At 36.7% G+C, this 17,302-nt stretch overlaps 4 protein-coding genes across 6 annotated transcripts; 1 reads left to right on the plus strand and 3 right to left on the minus strand.

Annotated features, from left to right (window-relative positions):
- Positions 1-557: 557 nt before the first annotated feature.
- LOC135166095 (uncharacterized) lies at positions 558-9,947 on the minus strand. Of its 3 annotated transcripts, none has more exons than XM_064128081.1 (5): positions 9,718-9,947; positions 8,925-9,039; positions 8,327-8,464; positions 6,910-7,492; positions 558-6,200 (listed from the first exon to the last, which is right to left on the minus strand). In XM_064128081.1, exons 1-4 carry the CDS (start codon positions 9,728-9,730, stop codon positions 7,297-7,299), a joined length of 462 nt encoding a protein of 153 aa, XP_063984151.1. In that variant the 5' UTR covers positions 9,731-9,947; the 3' UTR covers positions 558-6,200; positions 6,910-7,296. The 3 variants fall into 3 exon arrangements, with proteins under 3 accessions (XP_063984151.1, XP_063984141.1, XP_063984161.1); XM_064128071.1 differs by lacking the exon at positions 9,718-9,947 and adding an exon at positions 9,391-9,667; XM_064128091.1 differs by lacking the exon at positions 9,718-9,947 and adding an exon at positions 9,472-9,659.
- Positions 2,666-6,556, plus strand: LOC135166082 (uncharacterized protein). The gene is made up of 5 exons (XM_064128056.1): positions 2,666-2,806; positions 3,891-4,025; positions 4,649-5,121; positions 5,203-5,314; positions 5,871-6,556. Exons 1-5 carry the CDS (start codon positions 2,743-2,745, stop codon positions 6,227-6,229), a joined length of 1,143 nt encoding a protein of 380 aa, XP_063984126.1. The 5' UTR covers positions 2,666-2,742; the 3' UTR covers positions 6,230-6,556.
- A 2,651-nt stretch (positions 9,948-12,598) lies between the features above and the next one.
- Positions 12,599-14,623, minus strand: LOC135166124 (general odorant-binding protein 56d-like). Its single transcript, XM_064128144.1, has 5 exons — positions 14,465-14,623; positions 14,181-14,345; positions 13,837-13,945; positions 13,715-13,773; positions 12,599-12,866 (listed from the first exon to the last, which is right to left on the minus strand). The coding sequence occupies exons 1-5, from the start codon at positions 14,537-14,539 to the stop codon at positions 12,843-12,845; spliced, it is 432 nt and encodes a 143-aa protein (XP_063984214.1). The 5' UTR covers positions 14,540-14,623; the 3' UTR covers positions 12,599-12,842.
- A 579-nt stretch (positions 14,624-15,202) lies between these two features.
- On the minus strand, positions 15,203-16,845 carry LOC135166153 (uncharacterized). Its single transcript, XM_064128202.1, has 4 exons — positions 16,594-16,845; positions 16,356-16,529; positions 15,669-15,777; positions 15,203-15,583 (listed from the first exon to the last, which is right to left on the minus strand). The coding sequence occupies exons 1-4, from the start codon at positions 16,654-16,656 to the stop codon at positions 15,456-15,458; spliced, it is 474 nt and encodes a 157-aa protein (XP_063984272.1). The 5' UTR covers positions 16,657-16,845; the 3' UTR covers positions 15,203-15,455.
- Between the last annotated feature and the right edge of the window lie 457 nt (positions 16,846-17,302).

Here is a 17,302-nt window from a genome sequence, read left to right on the forward strand (position 1 = left end):
AAAGAATTGTTGTTAGTTAATCGATTGGTATTGACAAATACGAAAACATTTAGATTTGTCCTTGGAATAAGAAATTTATTGATATTCATTGAAGGATTTCTTCCCAACTCATTCGTTATTTATTTAGTTGCACATACATCATCAACAATTGAACGATTCGTTTCATCAATCTCAATTATTTTTACAATTCATCGTTATTATTAGTAAGAGTTATATTTCAATCAGATCAGCAATTTTGTTTTGAGATATTGAAGCTCGTGAAAGACGATAATAAGGCGTCCAGCTGTATTTAAATATCCTGGTTACCTATTCCCCCTCCGTGCTCGCACCGATACGTTTCATCATTTTGGTGCCGGAATGAATTAAATCGTAGCTTATGCTTTGATACGAATAACGGAACGAATCGACCGACAATTTATAGTGAAGTGAGACAATTTGTGTGGTTATCACAAGTGAGAAAAAAATCAACCAAGAGACTGACGTGTTTTACAACAAACATAACTGAAGAAAGAAAACAAGAGTAATCACGCTCGTGTAACTTGACCACATCTAGTGGCTTTGTTTTTTTTTTAATTAGAAAATAATATATTTTGCTTGTTAGCCATGGCTGTTAATCTGACATCGAAAACGACCACAGAGACTGCACTTTTTAACAGTCAGAGGCAAAAACAACTGGTCGTGTTGTTAGATATTTACGTTCAATTATACAATAATAATCAAACTGTTCATTCACGCCGTACTGAGAGAAAAACAGCGAAGTGATTAAACGAGTCCTATTTGTACCAAATAAACCGTTTGTTAAGAGTAATAAAATTTCTTTGTACAAAATATGCGAAGCGTGCGACGAGATTGAAAATTTTTACTGGAGAAATAGATTACATTTTACAGAAAAAAATTATTCTTTGTGCAGGCAAGAAACATAACTGTGAGTAACGAATACTCCTTTCTTTGTAAATAAGGAATAGTAGTCGATCGTTTTCGCTATTCAATAACTATTGATTCTAAAATCAATTTTTAAATTAAATAATAATTACGTGGTAGCAATTTTGTAATTCAGAGTTGCATTTTTTCTGGATAAACCTCCCATTATACAAGATATTTTGATTCCGAGAAATGGACCAACTTGGGACATGTACATTAATTATGATTGGCCACAGGAGTGGGGGTGGAATATCTTAATGAATCTAACTTGTATTTTTTCAAAGGAGACTATTTTTTAATTGAGTCACTCACAATTTTGTAATTCGTATCGAATCATTTTTTTTAGTGACTTTCTATTCATGATTTTACTAGTGGAAACACGACTCGTTTGGGAGTTCATTCGTTTTTCTCTCAGATTCCAATCGAAATAAAAGTGGGAGAATGAATATTCCACAGTGATAATAGCGTTGACAATTTTTCCTCATGATTTTTAATCCCAAAAAATCGTGTTTTAATCACTCTTAACGATATTTCTGGACGGATATTATTAACCGAAATATCTGAGGTGAATCGCTAAAGAATAAAACGTATGCAAAAATCAATTCTAATTAATCTAGTTGTACAGATTGTGATTTGTCAAGTTAACAGTACCAGAATCACCTTGAAATATATTCTATGTGACCTCCAGTTTCTAATATAAAGTCTATAAAGGAATAAAAAAAAGTTTTAAATAAAAATAATTCACCGAAATAATCATTGCTTAAATCTGTTACAAATGTTTGAGTGGTAACAAAACGAGAAATAAAAAGGATAACGATCTTGAAGGAATGTAATTGCTATTATTATTCCGAGCATTATTTTCCCGCGTCATCAAGTGCCTCAGAACATCGGATGTCTCGTAACGCTTTCCATGGGCACTTGAGGTACTGAGGTAGTACTAAAGAAATATCTTTGGCAATCACCGGTCCTATTACGGTCCTGTTACGTTCTTACTCGCCTCCCTCATGACTGTCTACATTGAGACATTAGAATATCCTCTGGTTCTTTCGCATGTACGTGCCACATTCCACTAAAAAAATCTTGCATAGTTGGACTTGGAGAACTCGTTCGTGTTGACATCACGCATACAGACTTATCTCGGATTGGTGTCTGTGGCCTCTTGTGGGGAGCTCCAAATTTTTTTAAACTTTAATTTACCGAGAAAGGGGGGAAATTTGACATTGATAATTAAATTCAATGAAATGAATAGAAATAAATTGAATTTCTATCAGCATATAATATAAATATACAGAAGAAAACTATTATAACCGATAATGAATAATTTAATTACACTTTATAATTTAAATTCGGTTTTAATTATAAATAATCAACGTGTTGTCAATTTGGCTGAAGCGAGGAGGCAAATTTTAAGTTATGATGAATATAAGGTGTAGTTAAATGAAATTTGGATAACAATAGGAATGTTTAACACAACTCTTCCTTTTTCAGTCTAAATTCTATCCAAAAATATTCACTACTGTACACGTATGATTCCGTTTAGCACTGTGATGATCGTGTTTGTATCATACACGACCCTAATGCGCGTTCTGCTGGTGAACGGCTTGTGGGAATGTTTGGATACATGCGGTCAGTCACTAGCAGACGTTGCACCCGGAGGACCAAGTCGGCTCATTGTTCTCGTGCTCCTTGCACTGAAGTGTCAAATTCCTTTATATTAACTACAAATACAAAGACAGTGTCCTAAAAATGACTGATCATCATGACATATTATTTTGAAAAATTCAAATTTATGTTAAACGAGCAAAATGCATTTACGGAAATATGCTGCGGCCGGTGGTGATGATTCTGCTGATTGTACAGAGGGTGACGAGCGATGGAAGCGGGGGTGAGTTAATCATTTACCGCAATTCACTGTTTTTAAATTTTTTGTCAATTGCCCTCACATGTTACTGAACCTTCAATACCCTTCGGTCAATCCAATGTACATCTGATAGCATTGAGGATTATTCGGGTCATTGGGTTAGCCGAGAAATCGATTTTTTTCGTCAAGATATTTCTTTCCTTCAACCCGCCAGAGGAAAAAAAAAATGTCAACTCGTCCTCCTTCACAGCACCGGTCTAATGAAACCTGTACGATTGTTAACTTCAACTGTGTATCGAATAATTCACAAGTGCGCCACTTAAATTCTCTCCGGCGTTCTATCAGGGGGTCTTGCAACGGTCAATATCATCGAATACTGTATCGATGAACTCGTTTCATCCAGCCGGAAGCTCATCATTTACCGATTTCCTCAATACCTAATGGGGTTACGGTGTGGAAAGGGGAAGATTGACTTGTGCACAAATCATTGCCAGTCAAATTCATTCAAATAGTTGATAACGATGTCCTGAAATAATAAGATCAATCGATGTGACGAAAAAAAATGAGCAACTGTGTAATCCTCGCGTTTTCGCGATTAGAAAAAAAATGCAACAAATGATTGGCAGTAAAGATCGATTAAAACAGTTGTTTACGATGTCCTAAAATAAAAAGATCAATCGATGTGGCGAAAAAACAAATGATCAACAGTGTAATCTCCTCGTGTTCGCGATTAGAAAAAAAATTCAACAAATGATCGGAAGTAAAGATGTAGATGCAGTCCACCACTTTCATTCCTTTTATAAGCTCCTAGTCTTATTATTTACGTAATGGCTGTAATTGAAGTGAGGTAGAAAGTGTAGTGGCAATGAATTGCGTGCTGCCGAGATACGATAAATTTTTTTTCCATTTTCTTGTCTAACGGTCTTATTTCGGTGAATGCACGAAAGAAAATTGCATGCACAAAGGCGCCAATCTGCACGGCTAATTCAAGAAGATACACGAGACCAGAGAATTATTTACGGTGCATGCAGACACCTGTCTTCCTGCTTCCACCCCCCCCCCCCATCAATCATTTCCAACATATATGAGGTTTTTGATTGTCCTGCAGTGAGAGAACTTGTAAAGTCATGGGCACCATTAGTCTGGCTAGCACCTGGGGAAAGATTCATGCCCCTTGGAGTACCGGAGTTCCTCGAGCACGTGCAAGCCGGTGACAATTACCTCCGCACGCGCACTGATGTTGGTGAGCAATTTCCCTCACTTCCTATTTTTTTTCACTTCTCCAGCTTTCATTGGATGAAGATTCTCATTAAATTTTCGTTGACTTTCCCAAAACGAATATTGAAAATTTTTCCGATGAATGTTTACCGTTTGAATAGTCGATTACTCCTAAATTAAAGTATATAAGATCGGCTGGGCTTCTCTGCATTGGAATATTTACAGTCAAATTCTAGAGAAAAATATAAAAAAATTATACCCAATCGGTATTATCTAAATTGAATTCCGTAAAATATTAATTTTCCTTCAAATATTTATTTTGATTGAATTATTGTCTTACGGCTGCTTCTCTTCCCGCACATTGTGTTGAAAAATAGTGTTCGATACTCGTGAGAAAAGTGTTTTTAGACTCGTGGGAGGTTCTTAGAACGAGCCGAAGGCGAAATCGCATTGAAATGTATGTTAATTCCCCCAAATTTGCTTTATAATAATCTTAAAACCAAAAATGATGTACCTGAGAAATTTAATAGTCGAATTTAGTAGTCAAGGGCAGCATTTTTTTGCAATGGAATGTTATGACCTTTCGCCTCCAATAAATTTCCAATCGAAAAATATTAATTGCGGAAGTAAATTTTCACTTTAAATCAGTGACGTTGCTGAGGAATGAATCATCGTTTTTATACGGAAAGCAGCCGGCTGGTAAAGTCCCAATCTATGCCCTGGTGAAGACCTGTGAGGAGACAAGTGACTCGTCGAACTCCATCGAGAGATCAAAAAGAAGGCGCGAGATATTGTCTTCTGACCTCTACCAATCGCTTCAGATTAATGAAATGCCATTGGGCATTAAGAAAAGCATCATTAAAATGACAACATCAATGCCAGAAGCCAATAATGACGATGGAAAAGTCATTAATAATGACAACGGATTGAGGAAGCGAATGCACTTTCACGTGACCTATTGGATGTTTTATCCTTTCAGCGAGGGAAAGGCCGTTTGCGTTCTGGATCTTGGATTTTTTGGTACGTGGCCTATTCCAACAGTCGGGGGAACTTGTCTAGGTCGGCTCAAGGAGTATGGTAATCATGTGGGTGATTGGGAACACATGAGTCTCTACTTCAAGGTAATAATCCTCGGATTTTCACTCTTGGAGTCACGATTTTCATGATTGTCTTATGATGATTGGTGTTTCCGGGGAAAAAAGGGAGATGATCATCCCGTTGCCATGTACGTGTCCGCTCATGATACTGGGGCATTCTATCGGTATGATGTGAGGACTGGAACTTTCGTTTATGAGAGTCAGGAGACGCGGAAAGGTAATGTATCGTTGAAAATGAGTTCTTCAGGGCTGCGGAATTAATTTCCCTTCCGATTGCCACTCTCAATGCGAATCATTTGGAAGTAAAGAGAAATATAGTGATCGATTGCTTAGAAAAATTGTTGAATAGTAAGATAGGCCAGGAGAATTTAGCTGAACATTTTGCGTAGTTGAAGAAAGTTTCATGGACCATTCACAGAATTTTTCATGTCCATCTGTAATTTTGATGTGAATCACCTCTACAAAATTATGATACCAACACCTTAAATTGTCCTTGTCCCTTCTGCAATTAGTGAGCGAAATTGAGGTCCGCAATTTTTACTGAATATTTCTCTTCGTATGAGTAAATCTTTCTGTATGATACGCAGCAAATATGTAACCAATAGAAACAATATTTCTGGCAACAGCAATGTTCCTCTGTCAAAATCTAGAGGGTCGTTTCCGTCGCCATTTTTCTCTTAAATTTCGGTGTTTAGATTTACGTCACTGTTTTTCCCCCTTTTCTTGGCATCGTTTTGTGAAAATTGAATTTTCATTAATTTACGACGAAACAGGTATCTTCCAAAAGCCCATTTTCCCGGAGTACGTATTCACTTCTGCTGGATCACATCCTGTGTTATTTAGTGCGAAGGGATCTCATGGGCTGTGGACAGCACCGGGTAAACACAAATTTGTTAGACTACCGAGATTGTACGACGAGAGTGGATTTGGAATCGCCTGGCCCACGTGGAAGAGGCTGGAGGTGCTTCCTGATGAGGAGACGGGGGGCACTCCTGCCTGGATGAGCTTCAGAGGTAGATGGGGGAATCCCAGGAGCAATTGCCATCCTCTCGTCAGACTTGGGTTTAACATATGTGAGTTCGTTGATGGGCCGACTGGTATTCCTACCAAAAAAGGACGATTTCAGTGTTGAGCAGCATTTTGGGAGATATTTTGTTGATTATTTCATTAGTCTTTGTTTTCTATTATAATAATGATTTATCAGTCATAGAAAATGAATTACAGGACGGGTTATTGTTGCAAAAGACTTGGCAAGGCAGATGCTGATGTGAAGATGAAGTTCTGGACAGATGTGGTGAATCGACAAAAAAAAAATTGTGCTCAAGAGAGAGAGAGAGAGAGAGAGAGTGTTGAGAGAATTTTTGTTGACTCTTTTCTTAAGTCATTATTTCTATGTAATAAATAGTGATTTTTTTGTCACGAATAATAAATTACAGTCTTTGTTGTTGTTGGAAAAGAACTTGTGCAATTGGAGATGGATTTGAGTGTTTCGGAACTAAAATTTGTGAAGGTGATACAACTTAAGGAGCAAGTTTCATTTGAGAATAAACAACAATTTCCCTACTGAGGCGAATTTGATGGAATATCTGGGCAAACACATGTCACGAAACAATAGCTATGATTTTGATAATTGAATAAATGCAAATTGAATATGAGATCAATCTCTTTTGATTGCTCTCTATTGTTTTTCAAAAATAGTGAAAGTAGTGATGAATAATAAATTGAAAAACAATTGACAGTTACACAAGAAGCTCAACAGTTGCACCAGGAGAGTTTTGAGATTTGGGGATTAATCTTAAGAATAAAAGTTACCCTTTTTATAGACTTGTTTCGATCACTCTTTATTTTCTGCTATAAATAGTGTGGATTTCAATGAAGACTGATAGACTCTCTCTGAATATAATTATTATTTGTTATTACAAAAAGAATGGTTAAACAAATGAAAAAAAATTGCATGACTGTTTTTTACATTACAAACTTGATGTTGATAAGGATGGTGGGTGATCACATCGCCGGAAATAATCGAGACTCATATCTCAGATGCGATTACATCGTGAAAGTGTTTCACTCACTGCATCCCAATGAAATCTTCGAGATAAGATAAAATGCATTTGTATGAAGGCCCCTAGACGCTCTTTCGCTCATAGACACAGCCTATTTCCAATTGAATCACTTTTGATGGGTTTTAATGTTTGAAAGTCACTCAGACATATCATCGTCGTCGTCTGCCTCAATGGCAATACTGCGAACACCGTTTTTGAGGACCGGCGTTCCTTTATCTTTCCCTAAAACTCTTCCTTTCAGAGTAACTGTTAATGGTGCTCCAGATTCACAGCATTTCACTCGAATGGCTTCTCTCAGGAACTCTTGGTAGGCCAGCAATTCCACCTTAAGTCTGAACAAATGCATATTTTTCTTAAGAACGTTGTTTCGCTAATGAATGCAATACTTTTAACAGGACTTTACGATGAGCAGATGAAAAGATATTAAAAAAATAATTTTACTGTATTTATCGACGGTTATAATAGATTACGCAACAAGTGAGGTAAGGATTTTATGAGTTGTGATTATAAAACTCATCTACCACTCGTTTTCTAACTCTCACACTTGTGAATTTCGTTTTGACCGACCTTGTTGCATAATGTATCATTGAACTCTTTTAAATTCTATAATTTCTAGTTCAATCTCTTTATTGAGAGTCGACGTGGGCGGTTTTTGGTTTCGAAGGATTGAGGGGTTTTTGGTTTCGTGGCAGTGTTCCCGTATCACTAAAACCAGAAAGAAGCTTTTTTGCGACCTTGTAAGGGCTTAAGCTAAATAAAAAAGTTGAATAGATGTATACGAAATATCAACGTGAATAACAAAATAAATGAAATACATTTTCAAAATGAGTAAGAAGATGAAAATTGATAATTGGAGTTACTTATATATTATCAATAATAAATAGTGTATTCACATTGAATTTCTTTCGTTCAATTTTGCAGAATTTCTACAGTTAACTATTCACAACAATGAGGAAAAGCAAAATCTATTTAGCAAAATAGGAAAAGACCATTGGTAAGCTGCTATGAAATTATTAATGTGAAACTGATCTGAACGCCTCATGTGACCCAGAAACCTGAACTCTAAATGGTCGAAATGAAAATTGAGGAAATTATCCCTGCAAAACCCCCTACAACCGCAATTCCTCGCTGAATCTAGAAGCAAGAATCCAATAAAAGGTCATTACTTTAGGTCATCTTTTTCCGCTGCAATATCAATGATTTTGCAGTTTGGATTTCCGGTGTCCTCGATAATGGCCGCTGGCTTTGTTTTACTCTCATTGTGGATACACCTATTCCAGGGTATTGAAAACTCCATATGATATCTGAAAACAAAGGAAGAATCAGAGAAAAGTGCACAGGGAAGGCAGTTTCAACATTGAGAAGTTGAGCGAATGGACCAATTGCCGGATGGCTGAGGAAAATTTAAGTTTCGTGATGGCACAAAAATTAAAATAACCACCTGAATGGAGATATGATGCCTCTGGGAGTTTACATTCTATGAAGACGCATATTAATTGTGGTGGACCAATCTTTTGTTCAAAATCATACATTTTTAATAATAATTTCGGTATCTTTGAGAATAATTTAGATAGAAAAGAAACTATTGGAAGTTCAAATGAGAAAACAAATAATGAAGTTCAGTAAAAAAAATAATTGATCACATGATAACCCATCAGAATTACTCTTGAAAGACTGAAAACTGCCTACAACATTCATTTTATGTTTTAAGGATTCACAAAGCATCAGAGTTTAACCCGTTGACTCAATGATTTGACACATCACCTGTGATGGAGTTGAAGAAATCCCAGATGAGCGTCTAAAAATCCATGACGTTGTGGTTGTATCATAATATTGTTAAAGGTGAGGCCACTGCCACCGCTGAAGTGCACGTGATGCTCTGAAAATATTTAAAAATCGCATTCAGTAATTACGTATAATTAAGTTTGAAATAAACCCCTTGATGGTGCCTTGTAGAGGTTCCGAGGGTTCTACTGCATAATAATGTCGTTGGTGAATCTTATGAACTCAATATTTGCTGTCTAAGTAATCCCATGGCAATACAAAAGATAATTAACTCCCAAGAATGTACGTTATCAGCGTTCAATTGTCCTCATTTCAAACATCATTCACCACGTGGTCCTCATCGTTGCATAAACTATTTTTGGAAGTTTTTCGATTCTATTGATCCGCTCAGGTGAAGTACATACTGATGCTCTTAATGAGTTCCCTAATTTCAAACCGTATTTACGAATTATCCGGAAACTCCTCTCAACATCATCTTGAACATTCTTTGGATATTGCCAGGGCCTAAGAGGCGATATTTGCATACGTTCTATTGGGAATTAGTCCAAACTGGAGCACTTTGGAGACACACAAGTGCTGAAACATCTCTCCCTCCATTTCCTGGGTCAAATTCGAACATGGGTGACAGTTATTGGAGTAACTGGACGTCAAACACTTGGATGGTGATACTCAGATGGTATACTACTAGCAGCATGACACTTATCTTATCACAATCGTCGCGAGGATCAATTACCTATGAATAATAATGGATTTATGAGTGAAGTGTACTTACCCTTATCGCCCATTTTTATTGGCCAGAATTTAGGGATTCAGCCGGTCTCATGCTATTGTTCTAGGAATATTATTCACAGGTAAGTGAATTCGTTGCAAGCAGAGTACTTCTAATCGCTGTGAGGTTTATAGCTGAATATTGTTAGACAGGTGCAGCAGGGCGCTGTTGTTGCAGCTGATATGGAAAGATTGTGATAGTTGGGTGGGTTCACACTACATGGCGCCACATGCTTGGTTGAGAATGTCGATGAAGAAGAATACTAGGTTTTTTTAGCGAGACATCGACCATAATGTGTACTGAGCCGTAGGTGGGCTGCAAATGGCAAAACTAAAGAATTTACCTCATGGCACATGCTTGTTAATACATTTATTGATTTTGTTTGTAGTTTCGTGGATAATTAATCATCGTCATTTTAATTTTTTCCGTCAAGTTGACCGGTTCGTACTTGTTCAAGTGTATAAATGGTCAACTGTACACAGAATTTTCAGGCGGTGAGAGCACCACTGTGCAGGGATTCAACTGTCGAGAGAAAAAACTATCAATCTTTACCTTGTCCACGCTGTTTAACCGACCCAGCGCCACATATACAGCCTAGCTTTTTGTCTCGACAGTTGAATCCCTGCACAGTGGTGCTCTCACCGTTTGAAAATTCTCTGTATAGTTGAACAAGTACGAACGGAGCCCCCCCCCGCAATTTTTTTGCGGTGGCGCATGAACTACGATGGTGAACATGCCTGCTGGTAAGGCATTATCACGGAGTACGTGGCATGCCATTCGGGGCAGCCCCTTTGTCACTCTTCTAGCAAAAGAGGCCCGGACTTGCGATCACTCCGTTTTTCGTCCATTCCTTTGGAAATATTTTGGGAATAAATCATTGTGCATTAAATAAGAATTTTTCCAAACATTCAAAACTTTACAAACTGTTTACTAAATTTTTCATTCGGAATAGGGCTCGTCTATTGTAGAGATAGTTAATAAAATACTTGTTAAGATGAACGCAAACAGGATTGTATTGATTTTAATGAATAATCGATGGAAGTTCCTAGGCGAACTGCCTCCATTTCCATCCCGTCATAGAGATGTGGCCAAAGGTATCTGACGCAGGGTTCTGGAATAGCACTGGTGGTCCAGGCGCATAGAGCCGCCTTCAATAACGTTTCGACACTAAGAAAAAGGCCCTGTTGCCAATCCGAAAAAAATTTCCGCCACACAGGAAATCATTGGTTACAGTTCACATTTAAGTTCATTTTATCGCGGCACTGCAATAAAATTATCGCTTTCGAAAATACACACGGAAATAATACAACAAGTGTGTCCACTAATCTGCCAGAGGCTGTTATATTGTTTGAAGCACTTTGATAAGATGGAGTGAACGGGTTATCAAGGAAGATGATGAAAAAGTGCCGCTGTACTAGTTTACGTAATCAATCATCAGTTAGGGAAAGGTAGTCCAAACCGGAGTAGTAGCGCAAAATGGATGGGAACAAATAAAAATGACATTGGCTCGAACAAGCGACCCCTTGTAAATGTCGTCAGGAAATACGGTGAACACTTCGGCCGTTTATGACATAAAGAACCCAACACATGGAGAACTCAATAGACAAAAGGGCCTTGTCTCTCAGTCAGACCTCTCAGCCTGGCCGAATCGAGGGCTAGGGGACTCTCGAGTAAACCACATCGAATTATCCACTCCCCTAGTTTTATATCGAGTCTTTCTCTAAACCGTATATGTTAAAAACAGAATAAAGATCATGTCGTATAATTAAATAGTGGGGGATATTTATGTCTTACAATTCAAACGTTTTGTAGATCGAATTTAATGTCCAGAATGATCATTTGAGATTATCATGTGAATATCACTTTAATCTATATCTTTCTAAGGGAGATCTAAGGGAAATGCCCGAATTTTTATAAAAGTCTGTCTGGGCAGCATTTTAAGGACTATGAACCAGATTATTGAAGAAATAAATTATAGGATAGATAAAAAATATATATTCCTTTGATATAATACAGATGACGTAATATTTATGACAACCTCACTTGTAAATTATCTAAAGGGCTGCAACAAAGTCGGAAAATGAAAAACACCCGGGTAATTTTTTCTGGGCCCTGGCCATCCCCCATCAATCAGACGAAGGAGAGAGTTGACAACCAACCGGGTGTAGAATATTTCTTTTTTCCTGCTATCTTAGTCTGATGTAACTATTACGTCGGATTTCATTTGAATAATCGTATTCTCCCCGCCGACATGTTTACGATATCACCAATAAAATTAACAATTCTTTAATGCATTCAATCGACAGTGAACTTGAACAGAGAAAAATGAATTACTGAAGATAATCCGATTTAGAACCGGAACGTGAGCAGCCTCGAAGGATGTTATGGTCGACTGATTGCGCATCATTAGCAGAACAGCCTAATGGGGATATGAACAATGTTTGAATAAATTCAGAGTGTTTCTGCATAATAGAAGCATCGTAATTAGCATGGATTATGGCACATGTCGCCTCAACCCCATTGTTTATCTTCATTGTTTGACATTTTTCAAGTGAGATTAATGATTTTTGTTCAACTTATAGAGAGGGATAGGTGTTAGTTAGTTTCGGACTTCATGTAGTAATTTGTGGCTGAGTAGAAGAATATGGAGGTAGATTTGTCCCTCCACAAAATTATTTCAATCGTCCAATGGTTGGTAACTTGATATTTGATTCAGTGTACTTCGTCGGGGCTCACCCAATAAAAATCAGCAAGTTTATGATCAAAGGAGTAGAGGTTTTGTAGTGATAAAGCTCCTCCGTCGGTAATTTTTTATATCTATAGTAATTAATAAGACTAATCGTGCGGATTGATACGACGATAATCATCAAGAATAGATTCAGCATAACTTTAAAGGCGGATAATTTATTGTGTGTGTTGCCATGCCAGAAAAGGTTTCCATTCATAATTTGGCAATGTACACGTTTTTGGAATTTAAAACATTTTTCGGCATTGATTGATTAATTGATTGAGGAATTTTCCATTGAGCCATTGCGTTGCCACTGATTAATGATCCTTTCCGTTGAGGAGGACAAAGCAGCTACGCTACTATTTGTTGACATTGAGTTTTGCTCAGTATATTGTTGGTCTTACCCGAAAAGCAGAGTTGGAATCTGGAAAAATAAATATATTCATCAGCTGTCTATTAATACAATCATAAATTGGTACAAGGATAGATGTAGTTTTTTTGGAAACTGTACTTTGCTTGGTAAATAACTTTATAACAACGTGTAGAATGGATTTGAATAGTTTTTCAAGTTTTTGACGACGTCATCTGAGACGATGAAAAACGTCAGGATCTTGATAATTTTTTATAAATCCGTTCTTTGATTTATTAAAAAAAACGTAATCAATCTCAGATCACTTCGGAGAATTACACAAACTACAAGAATTTCTAAAGTCATTAGTTATGCATGAGGTTAAACGTAATGTTAATAATTTCACAATGTCCCTACATTACCGCTGCAATATAGGAAAATATTGGATTTTTACTGTTTGATCTGATTTTATGCATAAAATTTTTCAGTGAATTTGTTCTGCAAAATTATATCGTGATTAATTTTGATTTCCTGGTTGTCTAAATCAAAATCTTATCTAACGATTTTCTGTGACATCACAGGATGTGAAACGCTATATAAATTTCCCGTCTTCTGTATAAAAAAGTGAGGCCCATGCAATAGTCCTTGAAACTATTTTATTTCTATTTTCTTCCTCCTTAAAAATGTTGATTAATTGTAATCAATTCAAAATGTCATAATATTAAATTAAAGTTTGTACTGGAAATTAAATTAAATACCGCAATCATCTGGGTATATTGGAAAATTTACCCGATCTTATTGAGATTTAAATACAGACAATGCAAAATTAGCAAGTTCAGAGGAGAAACTTGTTAATAGTTGTTAATAGACTTATTTTAATTAACAAATTCATGCCAAATTATAGACTGACTTTCATTACTTACATTGTTCTCGTACATGCAGACGAATAGCAAATGAGCTGTTGTGCATTTATCAGGATCTCCTAAAATATGAGAATTTATTTGTACAACTGTCGCATCAAATTTTGATAAACACTGTTACTTACTTCTAGCACTGCACGTTTTGATAGCATCTGTCAGCTGTTGTGCGAAGTCAGCGTCCTGCGGTATTTTAGTTACAGCCAATTCATCATTGAATGAACCATCTGGCTTTAGCTGTGAGATTTCATGTAGTTAGATTAAATTTTAAAATTACTATGCTAGAGAAATATCTATAGAATTGGAATGATTACCACTGAAAAACAATCTTATCATTCCAAAGCTTCAGCTTTAGGGTCATAAAAATGATTTTCGAAATTCTTCCAATGACAGATTCAGCAGAAAAATCCATATGTTGTGTACTGAACAGTGTTCATAGTATTTATCGTAGGAATAAAATGCACATAATTACCAATTGGAATTCTTCAAGGAGACAAGCAGCAAAGCAGTTGAAATGTGGATCATCAACAATTTCTCCATTCAACACACGCTCAAGTACTTCATCACTAACATCCTCACTGATTCTACATTTTTCTACTGCCCTCTGAAAGCGCACGATATCTGCAGGTCTGAAGGCCTGTGTAAACAATAATTATTCCCATTACCCTTCCATTGGAAGACAAACAAAAAATAACGCTGATTTACCGCAATATACAGATTTATTTTTATATGAATTTTAACGGCATTCCAACTCACCCCAGCTGCAAATGCAACGTGAAAGATCAGTAGAATCACGAGAAGTTTCATCTTCACTGTTTGCAATAAGCACATGATTTTCTTGTTGGAAAATCCTTCTTATATACCTGACGTTGGTATTTATCAAAATATTATCCGTCTCTTATTGAACAGAGAATTGATTGGATAACACTCCGTAATTCGAGGGATCATTTTCTGTTAAACTATTTGCAATTTATATCGTCATTTGATGCCCAGACGAAGCGTAATCTCATGATTGAGGCGCGTTTGATTATGTAACTATCAAAGCTAATTGAGTGCACTAATCCTCGGTTTTTTTTCGATTTCATTGAGTACTTGAAAAGCATAAGTATTATGATTATTATTATTATTATGATTATTATTATTATTGTAATTTCTACTTGTATACCCTCTCGGATTTTTTCATTTTGTTCTCCTCCAGTAAAATGTAAAATATACGAAATGGCCCTGAAAAATTACGTAATTTATTGGGCACTATTTACAAAGCATTTCATACTTTGACTGGTCCTTCCGTAATTTTTATTGAATATTTTCTCGCTGTGAAAGCATTTTTGTGGAGCGTTTTGCGCCCAAAAAACCTCAAATTTTATTATAAAAATTCCATGATCTTTGTTTGATTCGAAAATATTTCTGGAATCAATTGAATAAGAGATAATTTAATTTATCTCATTTGACTACTTCGCCACTGCATTGGGGTTTTCCAAAATAACGAATAACTGAGTTTTTTGTGGTTTATTAAGAATGATTACAATATCATGAATAAAATTAGAAATGCGATTCATATGTTGCTGCAGTTAATAATCTTTTCGATGCATAATTATCTGCAGGATACTGTGTATCTGGTTCTAGACGTTGGTCATATCCCATCACCATCAGAACATTCTCCAAGGACAGTTGCTGTATCATCAGTTAAATTATGAGAGGATGTGCATCAACTGGAATACAGATATGCTACCGGATGTTTGGGATCCTAAGCACCATTCACTGTAAATAAAATTCTCAAGATGCAGTCGTTTCTGTTTGGGCAATCTATCTTCTGTTTTAAGCAATCGAGGAGACGCTTTGTCGATTTGCAATCATCAACCCCTTCGGCGTTTCCTAGAAGCACAAGGGAATCCATGAACGAAGGTCGACGTGGAAGAGGAATATTAGATTAATGACTAACGATGATGACGTTACTAACTGTCTTTTGTGCAGGAAATCACGGCGGATTTTAGATGACTGTCTCCTGACGACTCTTTGGAAATCTTCTCAACCATTTCTTTGTCGGTGAACACTCCAGTTCTTGTCAGCTGGAAAAATTCGAAAGCAATATAATTTTTATAGTTTTTTGACAGGTGTGAATATGATAGAGGTCATATAGTGATTCTGGATCGCTCAGCGAGGAAATAATTTTTTTTTGGTGAGCACAAACTCATTTTTATGGGGGAATTCGGAGCTGGAAAGTTGAGAAGACCAAAATATTTTAGAATGAGAGAGAGAGAAAGCGCTGTAGGTGTGGGATAATAATGATCGTACAGTTATTTTTTGTAAATAGCACGCCTGATGTGCTATTCACATATCGTAGAATTTGACCTGTGAAGGGTTAAAGAAAATACAATTTGATTGAATAAAATCGCGAAGAGATCCACAAAAAAGAGTATTCAGTCTGGCATTGACACTTGAAAAAGAGAAACTTGCAGTTCGCTCATCGATTACCGAATCGATTGAGAAATTTTACGCGACAATAGGGATATTTTTGACATACAATGCAGAGAAAAATTCTGAAGCTTTCGGTAAAATTTAAAATTCCAACGGCATTTCATTCCGGAATTCGGGAAAAGATACGCCATTTTTACTGAGTATTTTTCTCCACATCTGCAGTACTTACATTTCCCCGCAATTCTTTGACACATGATTCCAGACAATTAGATCTTCCTTCAGTGACTTTATGATCACTCTTCTTGGCCTCTAATTGATGAGCAGTTGCGTTGTAATTTTGTACGCAGTCAATTAGGGTCTCCAATATATCGATATCTTTGTGTGGAACCTCAGTCGGTTGAGCCTGAAAATATTCAGCAAGATTTTGTCGCTTTCGATAATAAATCACTTTGATACGATGTACTCACAAAAATAGTCAGGAAGGTGAACCCAATAGTTAAGGCCTGAAGATACATACTTCTTTGACTCATGATAATCGCTCGCGAATTATGTTTCGACGAAGAATGAGAGGAGGCCTTCGCTTCGGCGACAGATCCAAATAAAAAATAAATTGTCAGAGATTGTTCTACGTTTCAGGACGTGATCTGAATGGTAACTGTCACGAGTGATGCGTTGTGGTGGTGAGGATGGTACGAGAGAAGTGGCCCTGTGGAATATTTTGTACTGACACTTTGCAGAGAAACACATCCGCACACGACGTGGGCGTATGAAAATTGGTAATTGCCATTTGGCCGTGTCAGTCAATGTTCAATTCAAACGTGATATAAAGCAGTGAAGTGAAAAATTATCTCATCGTTAGAACTATTATATTTGCATCTCTGGAATGATTTCCCTACTATTTTCAACAATAAATTAAAATTTTCCGGATGAAATTGAGTTGAGGGATAGGGTTAACGGCAGTGATACGTCAGCAGATTATGATTACTGCGTTATGATCATCTTTTCATATACTCAATTAACGATTTCCGAGACTCCTCTTCTGAAATTCGAAAACTTTTACCATACAGGCCAGGCTAGCGTATACATTCATACATACATACATACATATAGTATCTTGTCACCTCATATCATCTCTCAGGGTGGGCTAGTATTTCAATCCATAATATTGGCGAGAGT

Source organism: Diachasmimorpha longicaudata, chromosome 1, assembly GCF_034640455.1.
Source record: "Diachasmimorpha longicaudata isolate KC_UGA_2023 chromosome 1, iyDiaLong2, whole genome shotgun sequence".
Taxonomy (NCBI): Eukaryota; Metazoa; Arthropoda; class Insecta; order Hymenoptera; family Braconidae; genus Diachasmimorpha; species Diachasmimorpha longicaudata.

Excerpts from the sequence above, each read along its gene's own strand:
- LOC135166095 (XM_064128071.1), bottom strand. The coding sequence starts at position 9,469 with ATGCAAATATCGCCTCTTAGGCCCTGGCAATATCCAAAGAATGTTCAA. Across the intron at positions 9,040-9,390 it reads GAGGAGTTTCCGGATAATTC|AGCATCACGTGCACTTCAGC; the intron begins GTAAATACGGTT and ends AAATATTTTCAG. Across the intron at positions 8,465-8,924 it reads TTTCTTCAACTCCATCACAG|ATATCATATGGAGTTTTCAA; the intron begins GTGATGTGTCAA and ends CTTTGTTTTCAG.
- LOC135166124 (XM_064128144.1), bottom strand. The coding sequence starts at position 14,539 with ATGTGCTTATTGCAAACAGTGAAGATGAAACTTCTCGTGATTCTACTG. Across the intron at positions 14,346-14,464 it reads ACGTTGCATTTGCAGCTGGG|GCCTTCAGACCTGCAGATAT; the intron begins GTGAGTTGGAAT and ends TTGTTTACACAG. Across the intron at positions 13,774-13,836 it reads CAAAACGTGCAGTGCTAGAA|GAGATCCTGATAAATGCACA; the intron begins GTAAGTAACAGT and ends CTCATATTTTAG.
- LOC135166153 (XM_064128202.1), bottom strand. The coding sequence starts at position 16,656 with ATGAGTCAAAGAAGTATGTATCTTCAGGCCTTAACTATTGGGTTCACC. Across the intron at positions 16,530-16,593 it reads TCACCTTCCTGACTATTTTT|GCTCAACCGACTGAGGTTCC; the intron begins GTGAGTACATCG and ends GAATATTTTCAG. Across the intron at positions 15,584-15,668 it reads GATTTCCTGCACAAAAGACA|GAAACGCCGAAGGGGTTGAT; the intron begins GTTAGTAACGTC and ends TTGTGCTTCTAG.
- LOC135166082 (XM_064128056.1), top strand. The coding sequence starts at position 2,743 with ATGCTGCGGCCGGTGGTGATGATTCTGCTGATTGTACAGAGGGTGACG. Across the intron at positions 2,807-3,890 it reads GACGAGCGATGGAAGCGGGG|TGAGAGAACTTGTAAAGTCA; the intron begins GTGAGTTAATCA and ends ATTGTCCTGCAG. Across the intron at positions 4,026-4,648 it reads CCGCACGCGCACTGATGTTG|TGACGTTGCTGAGGAATGAA; the intron begins GTGAGCAATTTC and ends ACTTTAAATCAG.